Source organism: Giraffa tippelskirchi, chromosome 2, assembly GCF_054371585.1.
Source record: "Giraffa tippelskirchi isolate mGirTip1 chromosome 2, T2T-mGirTip1v1.2.pri, whole genome shotgun sequence".
NCBI classification, from domain to species: domain Eukaryota; kingdom Metazoa; phylum Chordata; class Mammalia; order Artiodactyla; family Giraffidae; genus Giraffa; species Giraffa tippelskirchi.
This window is the reverse complement of record NC_137276.1, coordinates 103761969-103783209: the sequence shown is the minus strand read 5'-3', so window position 1 is coordinate 103783209 and position 21241 is coordinate 103761969. Positions and strand designations below refer to the sequence as shown.

General features: G+C 37.5%; 2 protein-coding genes across 19 annotated transcripts in view; one reads left to right on the top strand and one right to left on the bottom strand.

The window, feature by feature from the left end:
• ATP2C1 (ATPase secretory pathway Ca2+ transporting 1) overlaps positions 1–21241 on the top strand; it is a 160710-nt gene that overhangs the window by 126982 nt on the left and 12487 nt on the right. For all 18 annotated transcript variants that reach the window (XR_014076727.1, XR_014076728.1, XR_014076729.1 and 15 more), the window contains 7 exons: positions 3521–3618; positions 5707–5802; positions 5891–5980; positions 7778–7882; positions 13640–13796; positions 16459–16629; positions 17932–18029. Coding sequence is in view for 15 of the 18 variants with exons in the window: in XM_081569852.1 (XP_081425978.1) it covers positions 3521–3618; positions 5707–5802; positions 5891–5980; positions 7778–7882; positions 13640–13796; positions 16459–16629; positions 17932–18029 (815 nt within the window). In the remaining 3 variants the exon portion in view is untranslated. The remainder of the gene's footprint in view (positions 1–3520; positions 3619–5706; positions 5803–5890; positions 5981–7777; positions 7883–13639; positions 13797–16458; positions 16630–17931; positions 18030–21241) is intronic.
• The window catches only part of ASTE1 (asteroid structure-specific endonuclease 1), a 50588-nt gene continuing 43789 nt past the window's right edge, over positions 14443–21241 (bottom strand). The window contains exon 11 of the transcript XR_014076730.1: positions 14443–14960. The gene's annotated coding sequence lies outside the window, so the exon portion shown is untranslated. The remainder of the gene's footprint in view (positions 14961–21241) is intronic.

The window sequence follows — 21241 nt, the reverse complement described above, 5'->3', positions numbered from 1 at the left end:
GCGGATTGCAATTCATGGGGTCGCAAAGAGTCAGACACGACTGAGCGACTGAACTGAACTGAACAATAGAAAAGTCTTACCAGACCCACTCCCAGGACATACATCTTAAGATAACAGGATTAGTCAGAAGGTTCTTAAGAAGGAGAAACATGTTCTGGAGCAAGATGCATTGTTATTGTATAATCAGTAGTACAGAGTTTAAGGAAAAACATACCCTTGAGTAAGATGAGTTGTTTTCTTGTGTAATCATTAACTCTGATTACAGTTAGTCTTAGAAGAAATAGATTGTTGCCATAACAACTCAAAGCTTAAGAAAAAAACATCTTATGTGACTAAGATGAAGAAATGTAGAGAAAAAAAAGTTTGTCCCTTTCTCCTTCTTGAGGGCAGGTCCTGGACTCCTTATCAACCTGCCTAGGAATTAACTCTTTCAGAATCCCCAGGGAATCTGACCTTGAAGGCCAGAAGGATTTGATTGTAGGACTTCCACAGGACTGGGGGAAAGAGAGACTGCAGTTTTGGAGGACACAAAGAAAATCTTGCCTACAGATTTTCCCAGAGGAAAATTTTTACCCAGAGGAAAGGAACAGTGACCCCCATAGGAAACTGAACCAAAAATACCCACTAGTGTTGGAGAGTCTCCTGTGGAGGTGTGGGTGGGGGCTCACCACAGGGATGGGGGCACTGGTAGTAGCAGTCCGGGAAGGTCACCCCTTGGGCTAATCCCTCTTGGAGGTCACTATTAACCCTATCATAAAAGCCCTTAGGTCCTAGGGCTGGGTCACCTCAGGCCAGATAACTACCAGGAAGGGAGACAACCCCAACCATCAACAGATAATTGGATTAATGCTTTACTGAACAAGGCCCTGCCCGCCAGAGCAAGACCCAGTTTTTCCCACTGCCAGTCCCTCGCATCAGGAAGCTTACACAAGCTGCTTAGCCTCTTCCATCAGTAAGCAGACAGAAGAAGCAAGAAGAACCACAGCCCCACAGCAGCTAAAACAAAAACCACGTTAGAGAAAGTTAGGATGAAAAAGTAGAAAGTTATGTCCCAGATGAAGGGACAAGATAAAATCCCAGAAAAACAACTAAATGAAGTGGAGATAGGCAATCTTCCAGAAAAAGAATTCAGAATAGATGATCCAGGATCTCGGGAAAACAATGGAGAAGATGCAAGAAATGTTTAGCAAAGACCTAGAAGAACTAGAGAACAAGCAAACCGAGATGAATAATACACTAGGAGGAATCAATAGCAGAATAACTGAGGCAGAAGAATGGATAAATGACCCGGAGGACAGGATGGTGGGCATCACTACCACGGAACAGAATACAGAAAAAAGAATGAAAAGAAATAAAGACAGCTGAAGAGACCTCTGGGACAACTTAAATGCACCAACATTCTCATTACAGGGGTCCCAGAAGGAGAAGGAGGAGAGAAAGGACCTGAGAAAATATTTGAAGAGGTAATAGCTGAAAACTTCCCTAACATGGGAAAGGAGATATTCAACCAAGCCCAGGAAGCACAGAGTGTCCCAGGCAGGATAAAGCCAAGGAGGAACACACCAAGACACATAGTAATCAAACTGACAAAAATTAAAGACATAAAATATTAAAAGCAACAAGGGAAAAATGACAAATATCACACAAGGGAACTCCCATCAGCTGAAATTCTCAAAATTTCTCAAGCCAGAAGGAAATGGCACTGTATTTTAAAGTGATGAAAGGGAAGAACCTACAACCAAGAATACTCTACCTAGCAAGATTCTCCTTCAGATTTGATGGAGAAATCAAAAGCTTTCCTAGACAAGCAAAAATTAAGAGAACTCAGCGCCATCAAACCAGCTGTACAACAAATGCTAAAGGAACTTCTCTAGGCAGGAAACACAAGAGAAGGAAAATACCTACAGAAAATAAATCCAAAACAATTAAGAAAATGGTAATAGGTTCATACATATCAATAATTACCTTAAATGTAAATAGATTAAACGCACCAACCAAAAGACATATATGGCTGGGTGGATGAAAACATGTACATGTATGTACTTCCACTTGCCACATCACTCTGCTTGACCCCCCCTCCCAAATTGTATGTAATTATTTTATATTGTTAAATTGATCATGTTCCCATTATGGCTTGCAATTGTTGCTGTCTTTTATTTTTTGTCTGGCTATTGAGTGTGAAAACTGATAAACATCTTTTGCTGTTGTGATTATGTAACTATTACTTAATACCTTTGTATCATGATTGGTCAACAGAAGAATAGTAGAACTCTATATCACCAACATTAGGCTCCATTAGAAAAACCTATGATCACTTTTTAAAATCAGATGCATATCAGCATTATCTTGAAATTTTTTGAAAAATCCAAATGCTCAAGTATTGCCTTTTTTCTCCAGAGCTCAAGATAAACAACTGGACTATATGATGATCTTACCTAGTTTGTTTCACTTTTTCTATTTCACATTCAGTGCTCCCATTTCATTTAGTTTATGTTCTCCAATATCTCCAGTATTTTTTGGATGTTCTTTTTCAAGTCTTTATGAAGCATTGTAGAAAAGCTTTTGTATACATAATATATAATATATATGCTATATATTTTTTGAATATAACATGAATTTCTGCCCAGTTAAAAAAATTACAACATTTTGGTTCTGCTTGTTTGACTTATTATGAATAGAATGCTAGATTTCTAACTAAAAAATAGTTGTGCAACAAGCAGCAAAGGTGTACTATATAGTATAGCATATGGAACCATAGTCAATATCTTGTAATAACTTATGATGGACAGTAATTTCAAAAATAACAAATGTGTTTTTGTATAACTGAACCACCTTGGTATGTACTTGAAACATTGTAAGTCAACTATACTACAATAAAATATATATATATTAAAATGAAGTAACATGAAACTGTAGAATTACAGAGAATTGTTCTTGTTTGACATCTCAAGAAAAATAATTGATAATGATAGATCCTAAACTGTCATTCTTGAATTGAATTTATTAAGAACAGTAAGTATACAGTAGTTATATTGCTATAATGTAATTTTATGTATGATATGAAAATTGTGGTAACTTTATGTATGTTATGAAGCTTCTTTTTATTTAGTAATTCAAAAATGTTAAATTTAGCTTCTAGTTTGTAGTTTAATATTGAGAAGGCAGAAATTCCTTAAAATAATGGCTAAAAAAAATTACATGAGTTTATATATTTAGGTAACCTTGAAACTTTCTAGAAAATGTATTATATAAAGTTGCTATATAGAGTTGATATCAAGTAGCTTTGTAGAAGTTCAACTAAATAAAAAAAAAAGTCAGCATTTATCAGTATCTTTTTAATTCCTGAAACTACCTTATGATAAAGTAAACACGATTAGAGAAAACAACCTAAAATTATCCATGAGCTTGAGTTTTACAATATTCAGAGAAGCAAGGCAGTTTTCTAGAGTCTTTAATTTGTTTTCAATGTAAACTTTCAGTTTTTTTAATGACTCTTGGTGACTCGTGATTTATTCTTCAGGTTGCTGTAATGTGATTTGTTCAGATAAGACTGGAACCCTGACCAAGAATGAAATGACTGTTACCCACATATTTACTTCGGATGGCCTACGTGCTGAGGTACTCTGTGGATGTTTTTTTTAACAGTAGAATTCCTTTTTAGGAGTCTTGGTGTTTAACATTCCTAACCATTCCAGTGTCTTCACAAGGGTGCAAGTTAGTTGACAGCTGAGTATTTTTCCATCCCGTGTGATTCTCCCAAGTCTTGATCGTGCTCCAGCTGTGCAGTGCAGAAATGTTGATCTCCCTCAACACCTTTCTGTCTGTCTCTCTACATCCATCTGTTACCAGACTCTGGACCCTTGCTCTATCTGCAGCAAGGGAACCTCTTGGAATTCCCTAAATGAAGATGCTTTAGTGGCTTCCCATTATGACCAGGTCCTGAAGTGGGGCTGCTCATGGCTCTGTGGGTTCTGTCCCATACCTTCTTCAGTCTGTATCTCTCCTTGGTTTTCCATAGACCAAGTACACTGATTTTATGGTTCTTGCAGTGTAACAGAATTCCTCCTACTTAAGGACCTTTGGTGCTGTTCTCATTGTTTAGGACAATTTAATGCCTCTTCATCCTTTGCACCTCATTTCTAACCCATTTCTTCAGAAAAGCTTTGCTGATCACCTAGAACTTACCCTGTGTTACATGTTTTCATAGCTCCTTACCTCTTTGTTGAGGTGAAATCCTCTGTCTCTCTTCCCATGATGCACTGAGCATAATAGAGCAGAAATTCTGGTGCCCAACACAGGGTCTGCTTTGTACTAGTACATACTTGTTGAAAGAATAAATGAATGCATGAATTATTCTACTTTAAAAATTGTATATGAATGGCCCCCGAAGTGCATGTTAGTGTATGTGCATTGGTTAATTTTGAAGCTGTATGAAGACAAATTTCAATCTCAGCTAGTCGTGGCAGAATTTCTGACTGGAATTTTCATTAATACTACTTGTTACGGGAACAGTATTTTAAAATGTATTTATACCCAGTTCTGTGAGCAAAGGAAGAATTTCACAAATTAACAGAAGTTGTACTTGGGTCTGTTTAATCCTATTTTACTAGGCCTTAAGATGAGACTGTATATTTAGGGTGTTAGATTTGGTTAGCATACCCAGTGCTGTGTTGTTGGATGTGTCTTTTTTGGTTGATTCAGAAGGGTCATTGGGTTTACATGTGCTTATATGGTCCAGGTATGAAAGGTAGTACATAAATTTATCTTTTGCTCTAAGCCCAGAATTTTGTATGTCAAGCATTAACTGTTAATTCCGTTAAACTGCCTTATTTTTATCGTGAAATTTAACTTGTATGTAACTTGGCTTGTTGTTGCCATGTATAAGTATCTGACTTGTCTCTGTCTCTGATTTTTAAAATTGGTGTGTAGCATACTATGTTAAAGTAATTGGTAAGTGCTAGGGTAAATCACTTATCTCTGAGCCTTGCATATTTACAAAAAGAACTCTGTTTTTGTCTAGGTCATAGGTTTGTCATGAATGTTAAATGTAATAGATCGGAATTCTTTGTAAATTGTAGTGTTATATAAATGTAGGACTTCCCTGGTGGTTCAGATAGTGAAGAATCTTCCTACAATGCAGGAGACCTGAGTTCGATCCTTGGGTCGGGGAGGTCTCCTAGAGAAGGGAATGGCAACCCACTCCAGTGTTCTTGCCTGGAGAATTCCACAGACAGAGGAGCCTGATGGGCTACAGTCCTTGAGTCACAAAGAGCTGGACTAGACTGAGTGACTAACATACACACACACCTGTAAATGTAATGTTATGTAAATTTAAACTCACTTATATAGAGAGATTTTCATGGTTTATTTTCCCTTTTTATAGTATGTTGTAAGTAGAAGCAATAGAAGGTTATATTAATTAGCAATTATATTGTTTACTTACAATGTACTATGTATTACTATGTATTACTCATAATTATTAATTAGCATAATAGTTAATTATTTGTATGGAATTAACTAGGTTTATCATTGTAGTGAAAATTACTATCTATTCCTTTTACTATTAAATGTTCTTTTAGATAAATTGGTAAATGCTTTTCTATATTTAATATTGTCATGATGAACACAGCTCAACAGTTTTCTGTTTTCATAAGTATTGTCACTGCCTACTGTAGTGTATTATTAACTCTACTTTGTGTTCCTTAGGTTACTGGAGTTGGCTACAATCCATTTGGGGAGGTGGTTGTTGATGGTGATGTTGTTCATGGGTTCTATAACCCATCTGTTAGCAGAATTGTTGAGGTAAATACTGCTTTCTTTATAAGAAAGTGGCTTTTTTCATAATGACTTAGGATGCAGTGATGGATTCATAGTTGTGTATTTCTCTTAGGCTGGCTGTGTGTGCAATGATGCTGTAATTAGAAATAACACTCTAATGGGGAAACCAACGGAAGGAGCCTTAATTGCTCTTGCAATGAAGGTATGTGCCTGGTCCTCTCTTCTTTGACATGTGAAAACGTCACTCTCACAAGAGAATATGAAGCCATGGATTTGAGTATTGCTGGCTTTTAGGTGTGGAGTGAAGAAGATGCACAGGATTTCATAGTTTGTACTGCCTTTTGGGAACCAATTGTAGTCTTTCTGGAAACACGGAACCTGAGGGTTTTCACTATAACTTTCTATCTCCTACATGCAGCATACAAACCGATATCCAGTGATGGGTTTATTCTTACAAAGAAATGTTCTTGTTTTTCATAATATTCAGAGTGTTGTATGAAAAGTTTTATAAATATGTGTAATTTCTCATAAGTGCCAATTTTCAAACGTGAAATAGGCAACATTCTTTAGTATTTCCATGTAAAGATATTAAGGCCAGCATGAGAAGTCAGCTTTTCTTTTTCCAGTCTTCCCTTTCCTTCCATTATTAATTTCTTAAAATGAATGTAGATATAGCGTTTCTGTTGGGAAGATAGGGTGCTAATCTCAGTATCTCTACCCCAGTTGATCTCCTTTTCTAAGTCCTAGGTTGATTAAATGAGAAACCTGAAAGTCCAATCTGGCACCCCCATAACAAAAATAAAACTACTTTTAAGAGCAGTATTAGGAAACGTGTATAAAATAGGATGCCTCTGAATGAGGTTGCTTCTGTTGAGATTCAGTATAGAAATGTAGGTTGTTATAATATTAATTTGATAAAGTCAAATTGGTGGTTTTATAATGTATATACTTCCTTAACGAGAAGTCACTTTCCTTTTTCCTTTACCATTTGTTTTCCTTGTAACTAAAAATAGCATAGTATCACTTTTTAAAAGATATTGAAAAGTTAAATAATGAGTATTTATTGTGTTTAACTTTCTCTTTTTGAGAAATAAAGAACATGAAACCACCTCTTTATGGGTGGGGACCTCACAATTTAGGTAGGAAGTCAATAGTGACAGACTGGAACAAATAAAAGGCAAACCAAGGTAGCAGACAGTCTTGACACTGAGCCATGTATAAGAAGAGTGCACTTTAAGACTTGGAACCTGAACTTTGAAAGGAAGGAGGGATTTAGATAGGGATGGAGGGGGGTGTAAGCTAGGGAAAGAGCAAGAATAAAAGCTTGAGGAATACATAAGGGTAGACTGGATTGTGACTTGTGAATTGGTTAACCTAGGTGAAATGAACAGTTTGAGTGGCCTAGAGGCTTGTTGAGTTGGCTGTGTGGTGGGTTACTGGAGGACCTTTAAAAGCCAGGAAGGAGCAGTAAACTTGATTTTTGAATAATTTGAAGAATATTTTTGAGTGTTTGCTGGGAAATAAAAAGGGTACTAGGAAGAAGAGCTGCATGGCATTAGTAGTAGTCAGCGTGTCAATGGTGGGGTGAGAGGGCGTAGGATGGCAGCAGCAGGCAGGGTAGATTTGAGTATCTACCCTATTTGAGAATCAAGGAGTTGAGTTTGAAACTTCTATTGATTATACAATATGTATTGGCTGGACACCTTTATTTGTTACCCTACTTCCTCCCAGAGTTTGAGCCAGTTGAGATTTTGATATAGTCACTGTTGAAGTTTTGCTCTGCATATAGTTCAGTAGTGTGCCCTGGACTATCTATATACCCAGGCTTTCACATTGAACATGTGTGCTGTTTTTCAGAGAAGTATGGTATGTATAGGTGGAGTGGTGCTGTTTGAAAATAATCCAGGTATCTAACCTGCTTCCCTGCAAGTTGTGACTCTTGTTTCCTTGTTAAAGGAAAAAAATTGATGATAATTAACTTTTCTTTTGTGCCATATAGATGGGTCTTGATGGACTGCAACAGGATTATATCAGAAAAGCTGAATACCCTTTTAGCTCTGAGCAGAAGTGGATGGCTGTTAAGTGTGTGCACCGAACACAGCAGGTATCCTTCCATTTACAGAAAACTTACTCTGTATTATTTAACTAGACCACTGTTTTTCATTTACTGTGCACCTTTAGGTTTAAGCTGTCATAGACCATAACACAGACCAGCTCTGAAGTGTGTGTCATTCATAGTAGACTCAGCCCTGGTTGTTTTGTGTTCTCTTTGAATTTATGCACAGACATGTCAGTTTTGCTATGTGAGCAAACAACTGAAATGAGCTGGAGCCTGGTCTCAGTGTCTTGGAGCTTGTGACATCAGTCTTTTGACACGTTTTTTATTCTTGGTGACAGGTTTCTGCTGACTGACTGTTGTCTGTGTTCTTCCACTAAAGAATGTCTTGTCTTCTCACTGAACAGAACCACATTCTCTTGTGGAAAAATGGTTACCAAATGGGTATGATTCATATTAGTTGGTCCAGCTTACAAACTGGCAAAATGAAATACTTCTACTGTATTTCTAGGTGCTTTAGAAATTTTTACACAATGTATTCAGTCATGAGATCTACAGTGTATAATCATATCACTTATAGTTACTATTACCAGCTTGATGTGTAAACTTACTTTGCCCTGAAAAATATATAGTTGTTATTTTTACATTTTCTTTATTAGGAATTAGTAATTGGTTATGTGTTTTTACCTGTGAGCAAACATTTGAAACCAATTACATCTCTGTAGATGGGAATTAGGGAGAGGATTCCCTCTTACCTATAATAAGTAGGAAACATTGGTTTTAAATTGCCCAACACTAAACTTGTGCCAGAAACTGATGATGAGGGGAAGAATAAATTTCTTTTTAGTGTTTAAAGGAACTTTTATGAACCTCAGAGAAGGGGGACAATTGGAAACAAAACTATAAAAAATAAAATGCCTGTTACTTTAAGCTTTGTAATCTAAAGCTTTCAAAAATTGCATCATAGTTAGATAATTTTCATTTGATGTCCCTTGTCCATATAGTGATATAGAAAATATATGTATATGAGTTTATTTGGAAGGTCTGTTTTTTATATTTTATATATGATCACACCCTACTTCAAGGTAATGTGGCCCATGTGAAGTTTTAAGATTTGACTTCAGCAATTTTAAATCTAGCCTCACTTGTGTATTAAATCTTTTCAGTTAGGGGGTAGGAGTATGGAGTAGCAGGTAATAAATCTGGAAAGATTGCTCGACTTTTCTTCCTATTTGTTGATAAGTTTTTCCTACAAAACAAAATCAACCAGTATAACTAACAGAACCCAAATCTATTGACCTGACTCAGGATCTGGAAGAGGTCAGCCTGGCATAGACAGGAAAAGCTTACCAATTTAAAAGCTGCCCAGGATCAAGTAGTTTGTCTTTAGAGGACTTTCACTTGAATTCAATAGCCTGCATTTCCCCTTCATGGATCACAGCCTTGTCCTGGTGAAGGGGCTTGCATAACTCAAAGAAGCTATGAGCCATGCTTTGCAGGGCCACCGAAAATGGACGAGTCATAGTGAAGAGTTCTGTCAAAACATGGTCCACTGGAGGAAGAAATGGAAACCACTCCAGTATTCTTGCTGCAAGAACTCCATGAACAGTATGAAAAGGCAAAAAGATATTCCACTGGAAGATGAGCCCCCCACCCCCAGGTGAGAAGGTGTCCAGTATGCTACTGAGGAAAAGCAGAGGACAATTCCAGCAGAGCTATTTAAAATCCTAAAAGATAATGTCATTAAAGTGCTGCACCCAGTATGTCAGCAAATTTGGAAGACTCAGCAGTGGCCACAGGAATGGAAAAGATCACTTTTCATTCCAGTCCCAAATGCCAAAGAATACTCAAACTACTGCACAGTTGTACTCATCTCACACACTAGCAAAGTAATGCTCAAAATTCTCCAAGCTAGGCTTCAACAGTACATGAACCAAGAACTTCCAGACGTTCAAGCTAGATTTAGAAAAGGCAGAGGAACCAGAGATCAAATTGCCAACATCCATTGGATCATCAAAAAAGCAAGAGTTAACAGAAGAACATCTATGTCTGCTTCATTGACTGCATATGCTAAAGCCTTTGACCTCGTGGGTCCAACAAACTGGAAAATTCTGAAAGAGATGGGAATACCAGATCACCTTACTTGCCTCCTGAGAAACCTGTATGCAGGTCAAGAAGAAACAGTTTGAACCACACATGGAACAATGGACTGGTTCTAAATTGGGAAAGGAGTGCATCAAGGCTATATATTGTCACCGTGCTTATTTAACTTATATCCAAGGTAAATCATGTGAAATGCCAGGCTGGATGAATCACAAGCTGGAATCAAGATAGTGGGGAGCAGTATCAACAGCCTCAGATATGTAGGTGATACCACTCTAATGGCAGAAAGTTAAGAGGAACTAAAGAACCTTTTGATGAGGATGAAAGAGGAGAGTGAAAAAACTGTCTTAAAACTCAGCATTCAAAAAAAATAAGATCATGGCATCCGGTCCCATCACTTCATGGCAAAAAGTTGGGGAAAAATGGAAACAGTGACAGATTTTTTTTTCTTGGGCTCCAAAATCACTGAGGACAGTGACTGCTGCCATAAAATTAAAAGACGCTTGCTCCTTGGAAGCAAAGCTATGACAAACCTAGACAGTGTATTAAAAAGCAGAGACATCACTTTGCCTGCAAAGTTCTGTATAGTCAAAGCTATGGTTTTTCCAGTAGTCATTTACTGATGTGAAAGTAGAACCAGAAAGAAGGCTGAGTGCTGAAGAATTGATGCTTTTGAATTGTAGTGCTAGAGAATATGTTTGAGAGTCTCTTGGACTATAAAGAGGTCAAACCAGTCAATCCGGAAGGAAATAAACCCTGAATATTCATTAGAAGGACTGATACTGAAGCTGAAGCTCCAGTACTTTTGGCCATGTGATGTGAAGAGCAGACTCATTGGAAAAGACCCTCATGCTGGGAAAGATTGAAGCCAAATGGAGAAGAAGGTGACAGACATTGAGATGGTTAGATAGCATCACTGACTCAGTGGCCGTGAATTTGAACAAACTCTGGGAGATAGTGAAGGATAGGGAAACCTGGCATGCTGTAGTCCAAAGGGTCACAAAGAGTCAGACACGACTTAGTGACTGAAAAACAATCAATCTGTATTTATCTCTGCTCTCTCTCTGGAACCTACCAAAATGACAACCAGTGAATAAAAGATAAGACTTTCCTATACTTCTTCTGTTTTTAGTTTATCTTTTAAAGGTGGGGCCTAAGATACAGAGCTAAAAACAGGTTGAAATTCTTTGTAAGGAGCCCATAGAAATATTCCACGTACCTTTTCTATTTTTTGAGGCCAGACCAGAAATCTTATCTAGGGCACAAGCATAGAAGGCAGAATTAAGCTTTAAGACTAAACACAGGATGATTAAGGGAAAGTTGTTGTCCTGGCTACTAACTCTACTTTCTCAGAATGCCTGCAGGGGCAGGTCTCCCCATATGCTCATTCTCTGTGTCAGAAGATGGAAGAGTTTCAGAGAAGCTGACTGGTTCTGGGGAGATCCTTACAGTATGGAGTGGTCCTGCGTAAGCTCTTCGTTCACTGGGAGAGTTTACCTGCTCCTGGCCTTTGTCTCATCACTCTACTGTGAGGGCCATCAGTTGATAAACCCTGCATTACCCATGGGGTTTCTAGACCTTTATTTGCTTTGGTCTTGAATGTAAACAGAGAGACGGGTTGTGAGAGCCTTGGGGAGAGTCTTCAGTGTAAAAGATACAGACCAAGCCAACAGAGAAAGGGATCTCAGAGAAACAAAGTGCTGGGTTTTAAAGAAGAATTCCAGAGACCATGGGAAATGACAACAAAATACTTTAAATAGTTTGTTTTTCAAATAAAGTCAAGGAGTCTATCAGAAAGTAGAGAAGTCAAAGAGGTGGACAATATAAAAGATAAGGTGTGGAGATCAGGAAATAGAGGTAGGCGTTCCAACACCCACATAGCGGTGGTGATAGAAAACGATTCGAGTTTGACAGACGACATCAGGAGGCCTCCTAGAGGGAGGGCTTCAGCTGCCAGAGTGAGATTGCCCACTGGCTGCTTCACCCAGTGAGTAGGCCACAGAGGGGTGGGGTGAGGAAACAAACACACCAAAGCCCCCGATTCAAGTAATTTGAGGGCACTGGGAGAATTCTAAACAACTTCAGAGGTTGTTCGGGTGGGGAGAAAGGGCAAGGGGGAGGGAGGTTACACATGAAGGTTAGGAATTAAGTGGCTTCTTAGGCCTTCCAGATGCAACTCTGCACACTGGAGGCTGGAAGGTGACAGAGGAAAGCATTCAACTGAGAGGAAGTCTCTTCCCAGCTGAACTTACATATGTGGGGGTGAAATAAAAGTGTTTTCACACAAGTCTCAAAATGCATAGCCCACATACCTTTTCTTAGAGAGATATTGATGGATAAGTTATTCCAAGGTAAGGGTATACACTAAGGAAAAGGGAGACTTAGAACCCAGTGAGTTCTGACCAGCGGAGGGGTGAAGGGAAGCTCCAGGATGCCAGTTGTGTAGCAAGCCTGGAAATGAGCTAGAAAAGGAAACGCGGGAGGTCCTCAGACATCATATGGGAGGAGTACTAGCTTACCTACTCATTGGATCATGTGCAGAATACGTTGAGAGGTGCTTTATAATATGACATGGAAGAGCTTCGAATTAATTAGTAATAAGTATAAAGGAAACTAAGCAAATAAAAAAAGAGGCAATTATTAACTGTATGAAAAACAACACTTGAACAGGAAGAAATGTATTTGGCTTATATAGGCCATGGAAAGAACATTATACCTTTCTGCCGCCTCTGCTGCATCTGCTTACCTGGGGACCAGGGAGATGGATGCTTCTCTCAGTGTGAGCTTACCCAGAGGAGGGCCACATTATGCACTGGTTCATAAATCACCACTTGAAGAGACACAAGTACTGCTTATGTTTATTGGCCAAAGCAAATCACGTCTGACTTCAGAGTGGTACCGAGGGGCAAGGAAATACATTTCTGCCACGTGCCTCCAAGGAGAGCTGAGACATTTGTGAACTGTTCTAGTGGCCACTTGGCTCAGCAGTGGGGAGTTAGAAAGTGAGCAGAGCACTGGTGACTCTTGTTCTGCATGTATTAGAACAATGGAGAGAGAAGGAGTAGGGAGTGGGGGTGGCCAGACTGTCACCTGTCACAGCAGACAGTATAAAACTGACAAGTAGAAAAGTAGCTGTAAAAATGTAATTAAAAACATGACCATAAGTACCAAGGAAAACAACCAGAAGAGTTAAAATTGGTTTGCCTCTGTGGAGCACAGGACTGGAGGTGAGGAGGTTGGGCAGGGAACTGAGGGTTTTCATTGTAAGCTTTTGAATATTACTTAACCAGGATAAAAAGTCTGCTAATACCCACAATTGCAAGCTGGTTGTGAGCATTAAATGGAGTCACATATATGCATGTAACAGCACTGTAGAAAGCATGAACCATTGTTTGTGGGCTGATGTTAGACCTCTTTGCTTTTTCTATTATGGCATGAGCTCAGATCTCAGAGTATGGAGCTGTGTGTAGACGTGCCTTCAGTATGGAGGTTGAAGGGGTAGAGTAGATGCTGTGTTCTAAAAAGGATGCAGAAAGCTCTCTCGTGAACTTTTAATCTTCAGAGTTCAAGTGCTATTGAAAGCCTTAGGCTTGAGTTACTTCTCTGTGTATTATGGGAATCCATGCTGCTTGTTTTTGACCCCAAAGGCTGATATATATGAATTAAAACTAACTTGAATTTATTTGCTCTGTTTTTTCTTAGGACAGACCAGAGATTTGTTTTATGAAGGGTGCTTATGAACAGGTGATTAAGTATTGTACTACATATCACAGCAAAGGGCAGACCTTGGCACTCACCCAGCAGCAGAGAGATCTGTACCAGCAAGAGAAGGCCCAGATGGGCTCTGCAGGGCTCAGAGGTAAGGCCATGTCAGCACAGTCACCTTGGTGGAGAGGTAGGGCTGCTAACTGCAGATGAATTCGTGCATCACATCTGAGCTGCCCAGCTCTATCCAGGCTTTGTAGAACCCTGCCATTTCTGAAATGCTAGGTTATAGTTGACTAATTGGCCCCCAGAACATAGAAAGTTGGAAACATAGCTAAATATGAAACTTCTAGTTCTTAGAGATCTGCAGTGGTCTCTGAGCAGCTGACAGAAATTTTATTTTAGACAAGTTTATCTTGTGAGAAGGGTAATGAAGTAAAGTGATGTTACTCCTTCCTTATGTCATCACTTGGTCTTGTTTATTAATCTGAAATTCTTTCCTAAATATTAAGAGACTTAAGTCTCTAATTCTTTAAACTGAGGTAGTTGCTGACTCCTTCCCGCCTATCACCAGAGAGGAAAGAGGTGTCCAGACTTGGCCTTATGAAATGCTTGCTGACTGGACAGTGATAAGGAGAGGGGGTCAGCTGGGCACACACATCAGCATGGGTAGGGTTGAAGATTAGGGGTCAGGGCCATACCTGGTCTTTACGTTCTGGCTTATGGGGAATATGCGCCCATGGGCTCATGCACACATACATGCACACACTTCTTAGTCTTTCTCAAGGAAATTACAAGAGTTGGCTTCCTTAATTTTATTATGATTTACAAATTGAAAGTCAAGCACCACAATTCTGGGAGCAGGAAACAAGTATGTAAAAACTATTCTTATTCATGGTTCACTTAAGGTGAACCATAGATTTACAGGACTTCTGTTCTTATAATGTAGGTTTAGAAAAATATTCTTGTGGCTTCCTTTGAGGGCGGTGTTTTGTTATTCTTAGTAGCTTATAGCTAGAGAGTTTTGAGTTGGCTTGCATTTATAGAGTCGTAAACGTATGATATGTGCTCCCTGTTTTCCTTAATTTTTTTAACAGAAGCTTCGCACTTTTTTTTTTTTTGGCCTAGTTCTCTTAATCTGAAAGATTGTGGAACTTTGTGTATGTGTGGTTTGGTGTGGTAACTTTGTGAAATAGACCAGACATGGTGTGGAGCACATCTTTGTTTCACAGGCTCTGGGAAACATTCTGGGCATCTATCCCTTGCTTCACATCTCTTCCTCTTCTTATGCTCCATTTTCCTCCCCTTGCTGAAATTGCTATGATGAAGAGTAAAGAAGAAATGAATAAAGATTTTAAGTTTTAACTTGATATGAACTTATCTTGTACCTTATAAAACCTAAGTTTCTTAAAATACATGTGGTTGTTAATTTTAAAATTGGAATATGTTTTGTTTTTATGTTTTAAATATAAAGGAGGGAGTTGGGGATCCTCCACATGAAAAGGTCTACATACCTTTGTCCCATACAGTAGCATTAGATCTTCATTTATGCTGAAGAAGCAAACAAATAAATAGAAAATATTGACCTTTGGGCTGATACCACCCATCCACTGAGGGTGCCAGGAGCCAGTGTCCGTTGCTTGGAATTTGCCGACACATGGGTTGATACTCACTTCCCCCTTCTATTGCCATCTGCCTCTGTTCCAACACAGGAACTGTCATGTGGCTCATTCCCTCCAGAGTGAAAGCTTTTGGGTGGGGCTCATATCTCCATAGATTTTGTGTTGGAAAAAGAAGTCATTTGCCTCTAACCATGGTTTTCCACATGTATCTTATCCTTCATACCTTCTGTTTGAGTAAGAATGGATACTTCCTGTGGTCTCTTGGGGCTTTTCAGTTACCCCACAAGATACATATGTTTAGTTTGTTAGCTTTGTATGTGTGTGTGTTTGGTAAGTTGTTCAGTCTTTTAATATAATATCCCAGATGTAGACACATCCCTCTGGCTCATAAGGTAGCTACTGCCAAAGTTCTGGAATTCTGAGAATAAGCTAAATGATATTTGGAAATGACTAGTACTTTGTCCTGTGTCTTAAGTTCCTAAGGATGATAAGAAACTAACTATAAAGGGTGGTATGGTGGTATTATTTATGTAGTTTCAAGAGAACCAAAGGTACGAATAAGAAATACCTGTTAATATTATAGAAAGAATGAAAGAGTATAAACTCTTGTTGGTATTAGTGGTTTTACAATTAACTTTACAGATTAACTGTACCTCCCAGAAGTTTGTTGTGTACAAAATTGTTACATGTTGTCTAATTAATATAGCCTTCTAGAACTTCAAGCTATTGAATTATTCTGGAGGCCTGTAAGATGGAAAGATGATGATACAATAGTAGAAATCACCTTCAAAGATGTCTGTTTAAAATTGACTTTAAAGCTCAACAAACCTATAGTTTTCCAAATAATTAATTGTATTTTCTTAAGAGTCAATAGTTTCTACTGAAAGGAGCTGCAAGTTTTGCTATGTGAAAACATTCCTATTTGCGCCTCTCCTGCTTTCTCTACTTAACAGTTCTGTAGTCTTATTCCTTTTAATTTTTATTAAGTTAAAGCAATCCTATATCAAGAACCATTAAACTGTAGTATCTTCACATGTAATAATGTTTGATTTTTAAAGTTTCTGTTATTACTGCAATGACATTCTAATCCTAAGTGATTTATCTGAGTGAGAAGTGTTATGGCCTCCAGATTTTGTAAAGTAAATTCTAATGTTTTTGTGATTCACATTTTCTTTTTGGATTTTATTTCCCAAGTTCTTGCTTTGGCTTCTGGTCCTGAATTGGGACAACTGACGTTCCTTGGCCTGGTGGGAATCATTGATCCTCCTAGAACTGGTGTGAAAGAAGCTGTTACAACACTCATTGCCTCAGGAGTGTCAATAAAAATGATTACTGGAGACTCACAGGAGACTGCAGTTGCGATCGGTATAACTAGGCTGCTTCCTTTGTTTCTGTTAGTTTTTCTTAAATTACTGCAGTGCATAGTGGAGCATTAGACATGAAGTGTGTTTACAAAATATTGAGCTATACAGTTAAAACTGATGCTTTTGTTTGCTCATACACTGTAAAATTGTGGGAAAAATTTTATTTTAGTTAAAAAAATGATACTTTTAGTTGAAGATAACTAAAGCATTGTGAAATCACATTATTATATTCATAAAAGGATAGTTGATTATTTTTAGTCTCATAGTCCACTATGCTGATGACTAAAAGCACTAGATCATGAATGTGAAAGAATGAGTTTTTCTTTCAACTTGAATATAATTTTTTAAAAGCAGACTTTGTACCTAACTTGAAAGAAAATAGCATGTGTCTGTATTTCTATCGTCTGATCACATATATGCCTATGTTGTTTGAATGCCATTTAAGATTACTTTACCAAATATAAGGGGAAAAAATGGACATGGAAGTTAATCTTCCAGAACCTGTAAACTATAATTCATACTGATAAATTTAAAATGTGCTAAAGTTCATTAATTCTTACTAATATGGAAAGAGACTGAGACAAGAATTTCACACTTTAAGAAGAATACATCGCTGAAAACATAATATTGTTGGGAAGATTATTTCTAGAGAAGTTTCTCAATGTTTATTTTCATTTACATAAAACTACATGATACCTTAGGGGATTCCCAGGTGGCGCAGTGGTAAAGCATCTGCCTGTCATTGCAGGAGAGGTGGGTCCCATCCTTTGGTTGGAAAGAGCCCCTGGAGGAGGAAATGGCAACCCACTCCAGTATTCTTGCCAGGAAAATCCCATGGACAGAGCAGCCTGGTGGGCCTCAATCTGTGAGGTCACAAAGAGTTGGATATGACTGAGCGACTGAGCAGACATGCACATGATACCTCAGATGAGCCACCATCTTGCCTGGTTTTTAGTTAAAAAGCACTCTTGATCTTCATTAAAATTGAGCTCCTAAGCAGAACCCACATGGCCTTGTTTAAATTCTTAGGTATGGTACCTAAGTTTAAATTCTTAGGGTTAAATTGAGAAAACTCTTTATTCTTGAATTTAAGCAAAAATAATCAAACAGAAAACTCAAGACTTTTTACTAATTCAGTTTGATCTGTCTTACCATGGTCTGTCTTGTAATCCCTTGATATAAGGACATTTTATACTTTAAAGCGAAAGTGAGTTAATAACATCATTAAGCGAGCATTATGTTGACTAGCCTGTCAAGCAAAAGCAGTTTGGTTAATTATGTTTTCTTTCCCATTTCACTTTAGCTAGTCGTCTGGGATTATATTCCAAAACCTCCCAGTCAGTCTCAGGAGAAGAAATAGATGCAATGGATGTCCAGCAGCTTTCACAAATAGTGCCAAAGGTAGGCGTAAACCAGAGCCTTTCAGACTATGGCTTTATTGTAGGAATTTCCTCCTCTGCTGCAGTGTTAATGAAGCTAACAGTTTCATTTGAAAACAGTTGAGACATGGCCACCACATTGTTGGTCTAAGTCATGAGTCAAAATCTTATCATTGAGATCTGTCTTATCGTGGAGAGTGTCTATGAGGTGATCATTATGAATATCAGTGCAAATTGGTTAACTTCAGCAAGAGCTAAGTTTCCTCTGAGGAAAATACTGTGGAAAATTAACAGTGGTGCTTATGTTTGTAAAGTACAGAATGGAGACAGATCATTACCTTATACTTCTTATCCTTGTGTTCTGTTTTAATTGAATGCGGGTATGATTTTTTTTTTTTAAAGAGCTGTTATTTGCATACAGTAAACCTTTTCCTTGTTAATGTACAGCTCTTAAGTTTTGACGGATGCCTGTGGTCCTTGTAACTACCACACAGCTTCCTCCCATCCCAGATCCTCTTGTGGTCAGCTACTCCCTCTGCTTCCAGTACTTGGCAACCATTGATTTTGTTTTCTGTCCCTGTAGTTTTGCCTTTTTCAGAATGCTGAAAATGGAATCATACAGCATGAGGCCTTTGAATCTGCTTTTTTTGATTTAGCATAATGCATTTTTAATTACTGAGTAGGATTCCACTGCACTGAGTGTGTGTTACCAATGCAACCAGTTTAAAGACATTTGGATTATTTTCCATTTTTGCTTATGATGGTTAAAACTACTCTAAACATTTGTATATAAGCTTTGTAAGAAAATAAATATTCATTTCTCTTAGATAAATACATGAGAGTAATTGCTGGGTCATATGGTTAATGTATGTTTAACTTTGTAAGAAAGTGCCAGATTGTTTTACTTGGTGGCTTTATTGTTTTGCATTCCTGTCAGCGGTGTTTGAAAAGTGGTTACCAGAACATGGCATTGTTAGTTTCCCCATGCCCATTCTAATAGGTATATCATGGTGTCTTATTGTGGTTTCAATTTGCATCTCCCTCACAACTGATGATTTTGTGTGCGTCTTCATGTGCTTATTTGCCATTCATATATTTTCTTTAGTGAACTGTCTAACCATCCTATTTTTTTTTTTTTTGTGGGAGAGAAAGTCGTCTCCCTGTCCTATTCCTCCGCCATCTTAGGACCGCACTTGCATTTTCATTTTAATTTGTATATTGTTATCATTGACCCTAAAATTTTTTTCCGTTTTTTGTGGAGGTATAACTGACATATAACATTATATTTGTTTCAGGTGTACAACATAATGATTTGCTATTTGTATATATTACAAAATGTTCACTACGCTAAGTCTAGTTAGCACCCATCACCACAATAGTTACAGAATTTATTTTCCTGTGATGAGAACTTTTAAGATTTAATCTATTAGCAACTTTCAAATATGCAATACTTAACTATAGCCACCATGATATACAGTGCATCTCCATGACTTACTTATATTATAACTGGAAGTCTATACCTTTTTTACTTTCTTCATCCATTTGCCTACCACTCCACTCCCACCTCTGACAAGCACAGATCTGTTCCCTATTTTTTTTAAATGTTTTATTTTTGGATTTTGGAAGTTACTTTGTGGATAAAAGTGGATATATTGTGGATAAAAGTCTTTTATCAGATATTTGATTGGAAAAAAGTTTTTTCCATTCTGGTTTATCTTTTTAGTCTATTACCATTTTACTTTAAAAAACAGTAGTTTTCAATTTTGGTGAAATCTAGTTTATCATTTTTTTCTTTTATGGATCATGCTTTTGATGTGTTATCTAAGGACTTTTTTTAACCCAAGGTCACAAAGATTTTTTTCCTATTTTTTGAAATAAAAGTCTCATACTTTTAGGTTTTATACTAATGTTTCTGATCCATTTTGGATTATTTTTTTCTGTGAGAAGTGGGTTAAAGTTCATTTTTTTAATGTATGGGTATTTAGTCATTTTAGTTCCATTTGTTGAAAAGACAGTCCTTTTTTCATTGAAATGCCTTTTTAGAGCATTTGGGAGCAGTATGGATGTGTGTGTCCTCTCCTGATAGTTTTTCCCTACATTTATTTCTAAAAGAATAAATCCTGTATTAAGTTCCCTAAGGGTATTGAGACAGAATGTACATTAGCAAATATATATGAAATCTGCGGTTAATTAAACATTTTCCCATTAGATCTTTGTTTAGCCTTTTCTCAGAGATGCTAACAAGTAGTGACATCAGACAGACTGGAAGTTTCGTTTAATTTGCTTTCTTTAGTTCACTGTCTGGCGCTCTGATAAAAATGTTAATGAACTCTGAAAACCAACCTAAAGGCAGTTAGAGAAGGAAGAAAGGCAGTTAGAGAAGTAAGTTATAAATTGCATGACAAATTACATCATTGGTCATTTCCAAATACAAGTTTTTTTGCATCAGTTGTGGCAGATGCTCTGATGCTATTCCAAAGAGAGAAGCTCATTGAATTGCTTAGAGTCATCCTATTCCATAAATACCAGAGCTTCTTTCAGGTTTATCATGTCTTTTGAAAACCCAAGTCTCTTCTTCAAATACTATCAATGAGTTACTCCAGTCGTTTCAGCTGAGCTGAGCTGGACTTCTCCCCCTGACCCCCCATGCCCTCAACCCTCCCTACTTGGCCATTTTTTCCCAGTTTTATTGTGTATTGATGTAACTCTTAAATCTTGGTCTTAGGCTTTTACGTTAGAGCAATTTGAAAGGCTTTTCATTTATTAGTGTTAGAAGCAAAACAAAACTTTTTTGTAAATTGCCAGCTCAGTGAGGTTTTACTACATGCACTAAAATCATATTAATTGATTCTGTTCCTTTTTAAAAGGTTTTTTCCTCTCCTCTTCCCATAATTCAACCACACATTCCCAATCCCTTAACATTTCTTTGCCCTTTTTGACCTAGGACAATTAAAAATAGTATGGAAACTGAATTTCCATATGGGAATTCTTCATGTTTTTTTATTTATGATTTCCTGAATGTGTTTGCTATTGATCAAAATGGACATTCTCTTTTCTCGTTTGTTTTTTATAGCACTGCCTCCATTTGTTTTTTTATTAAACTAATTAACTGGGTCCCTATAATAAAATCCCAGTTTGTGTACTATTTAATTTTTGGTACGTTGTCAATACTTATTTCAATACATCAGGTATTTTTTAATCTATACTGGAAGATTTGGGGACCTTTGGGAGATT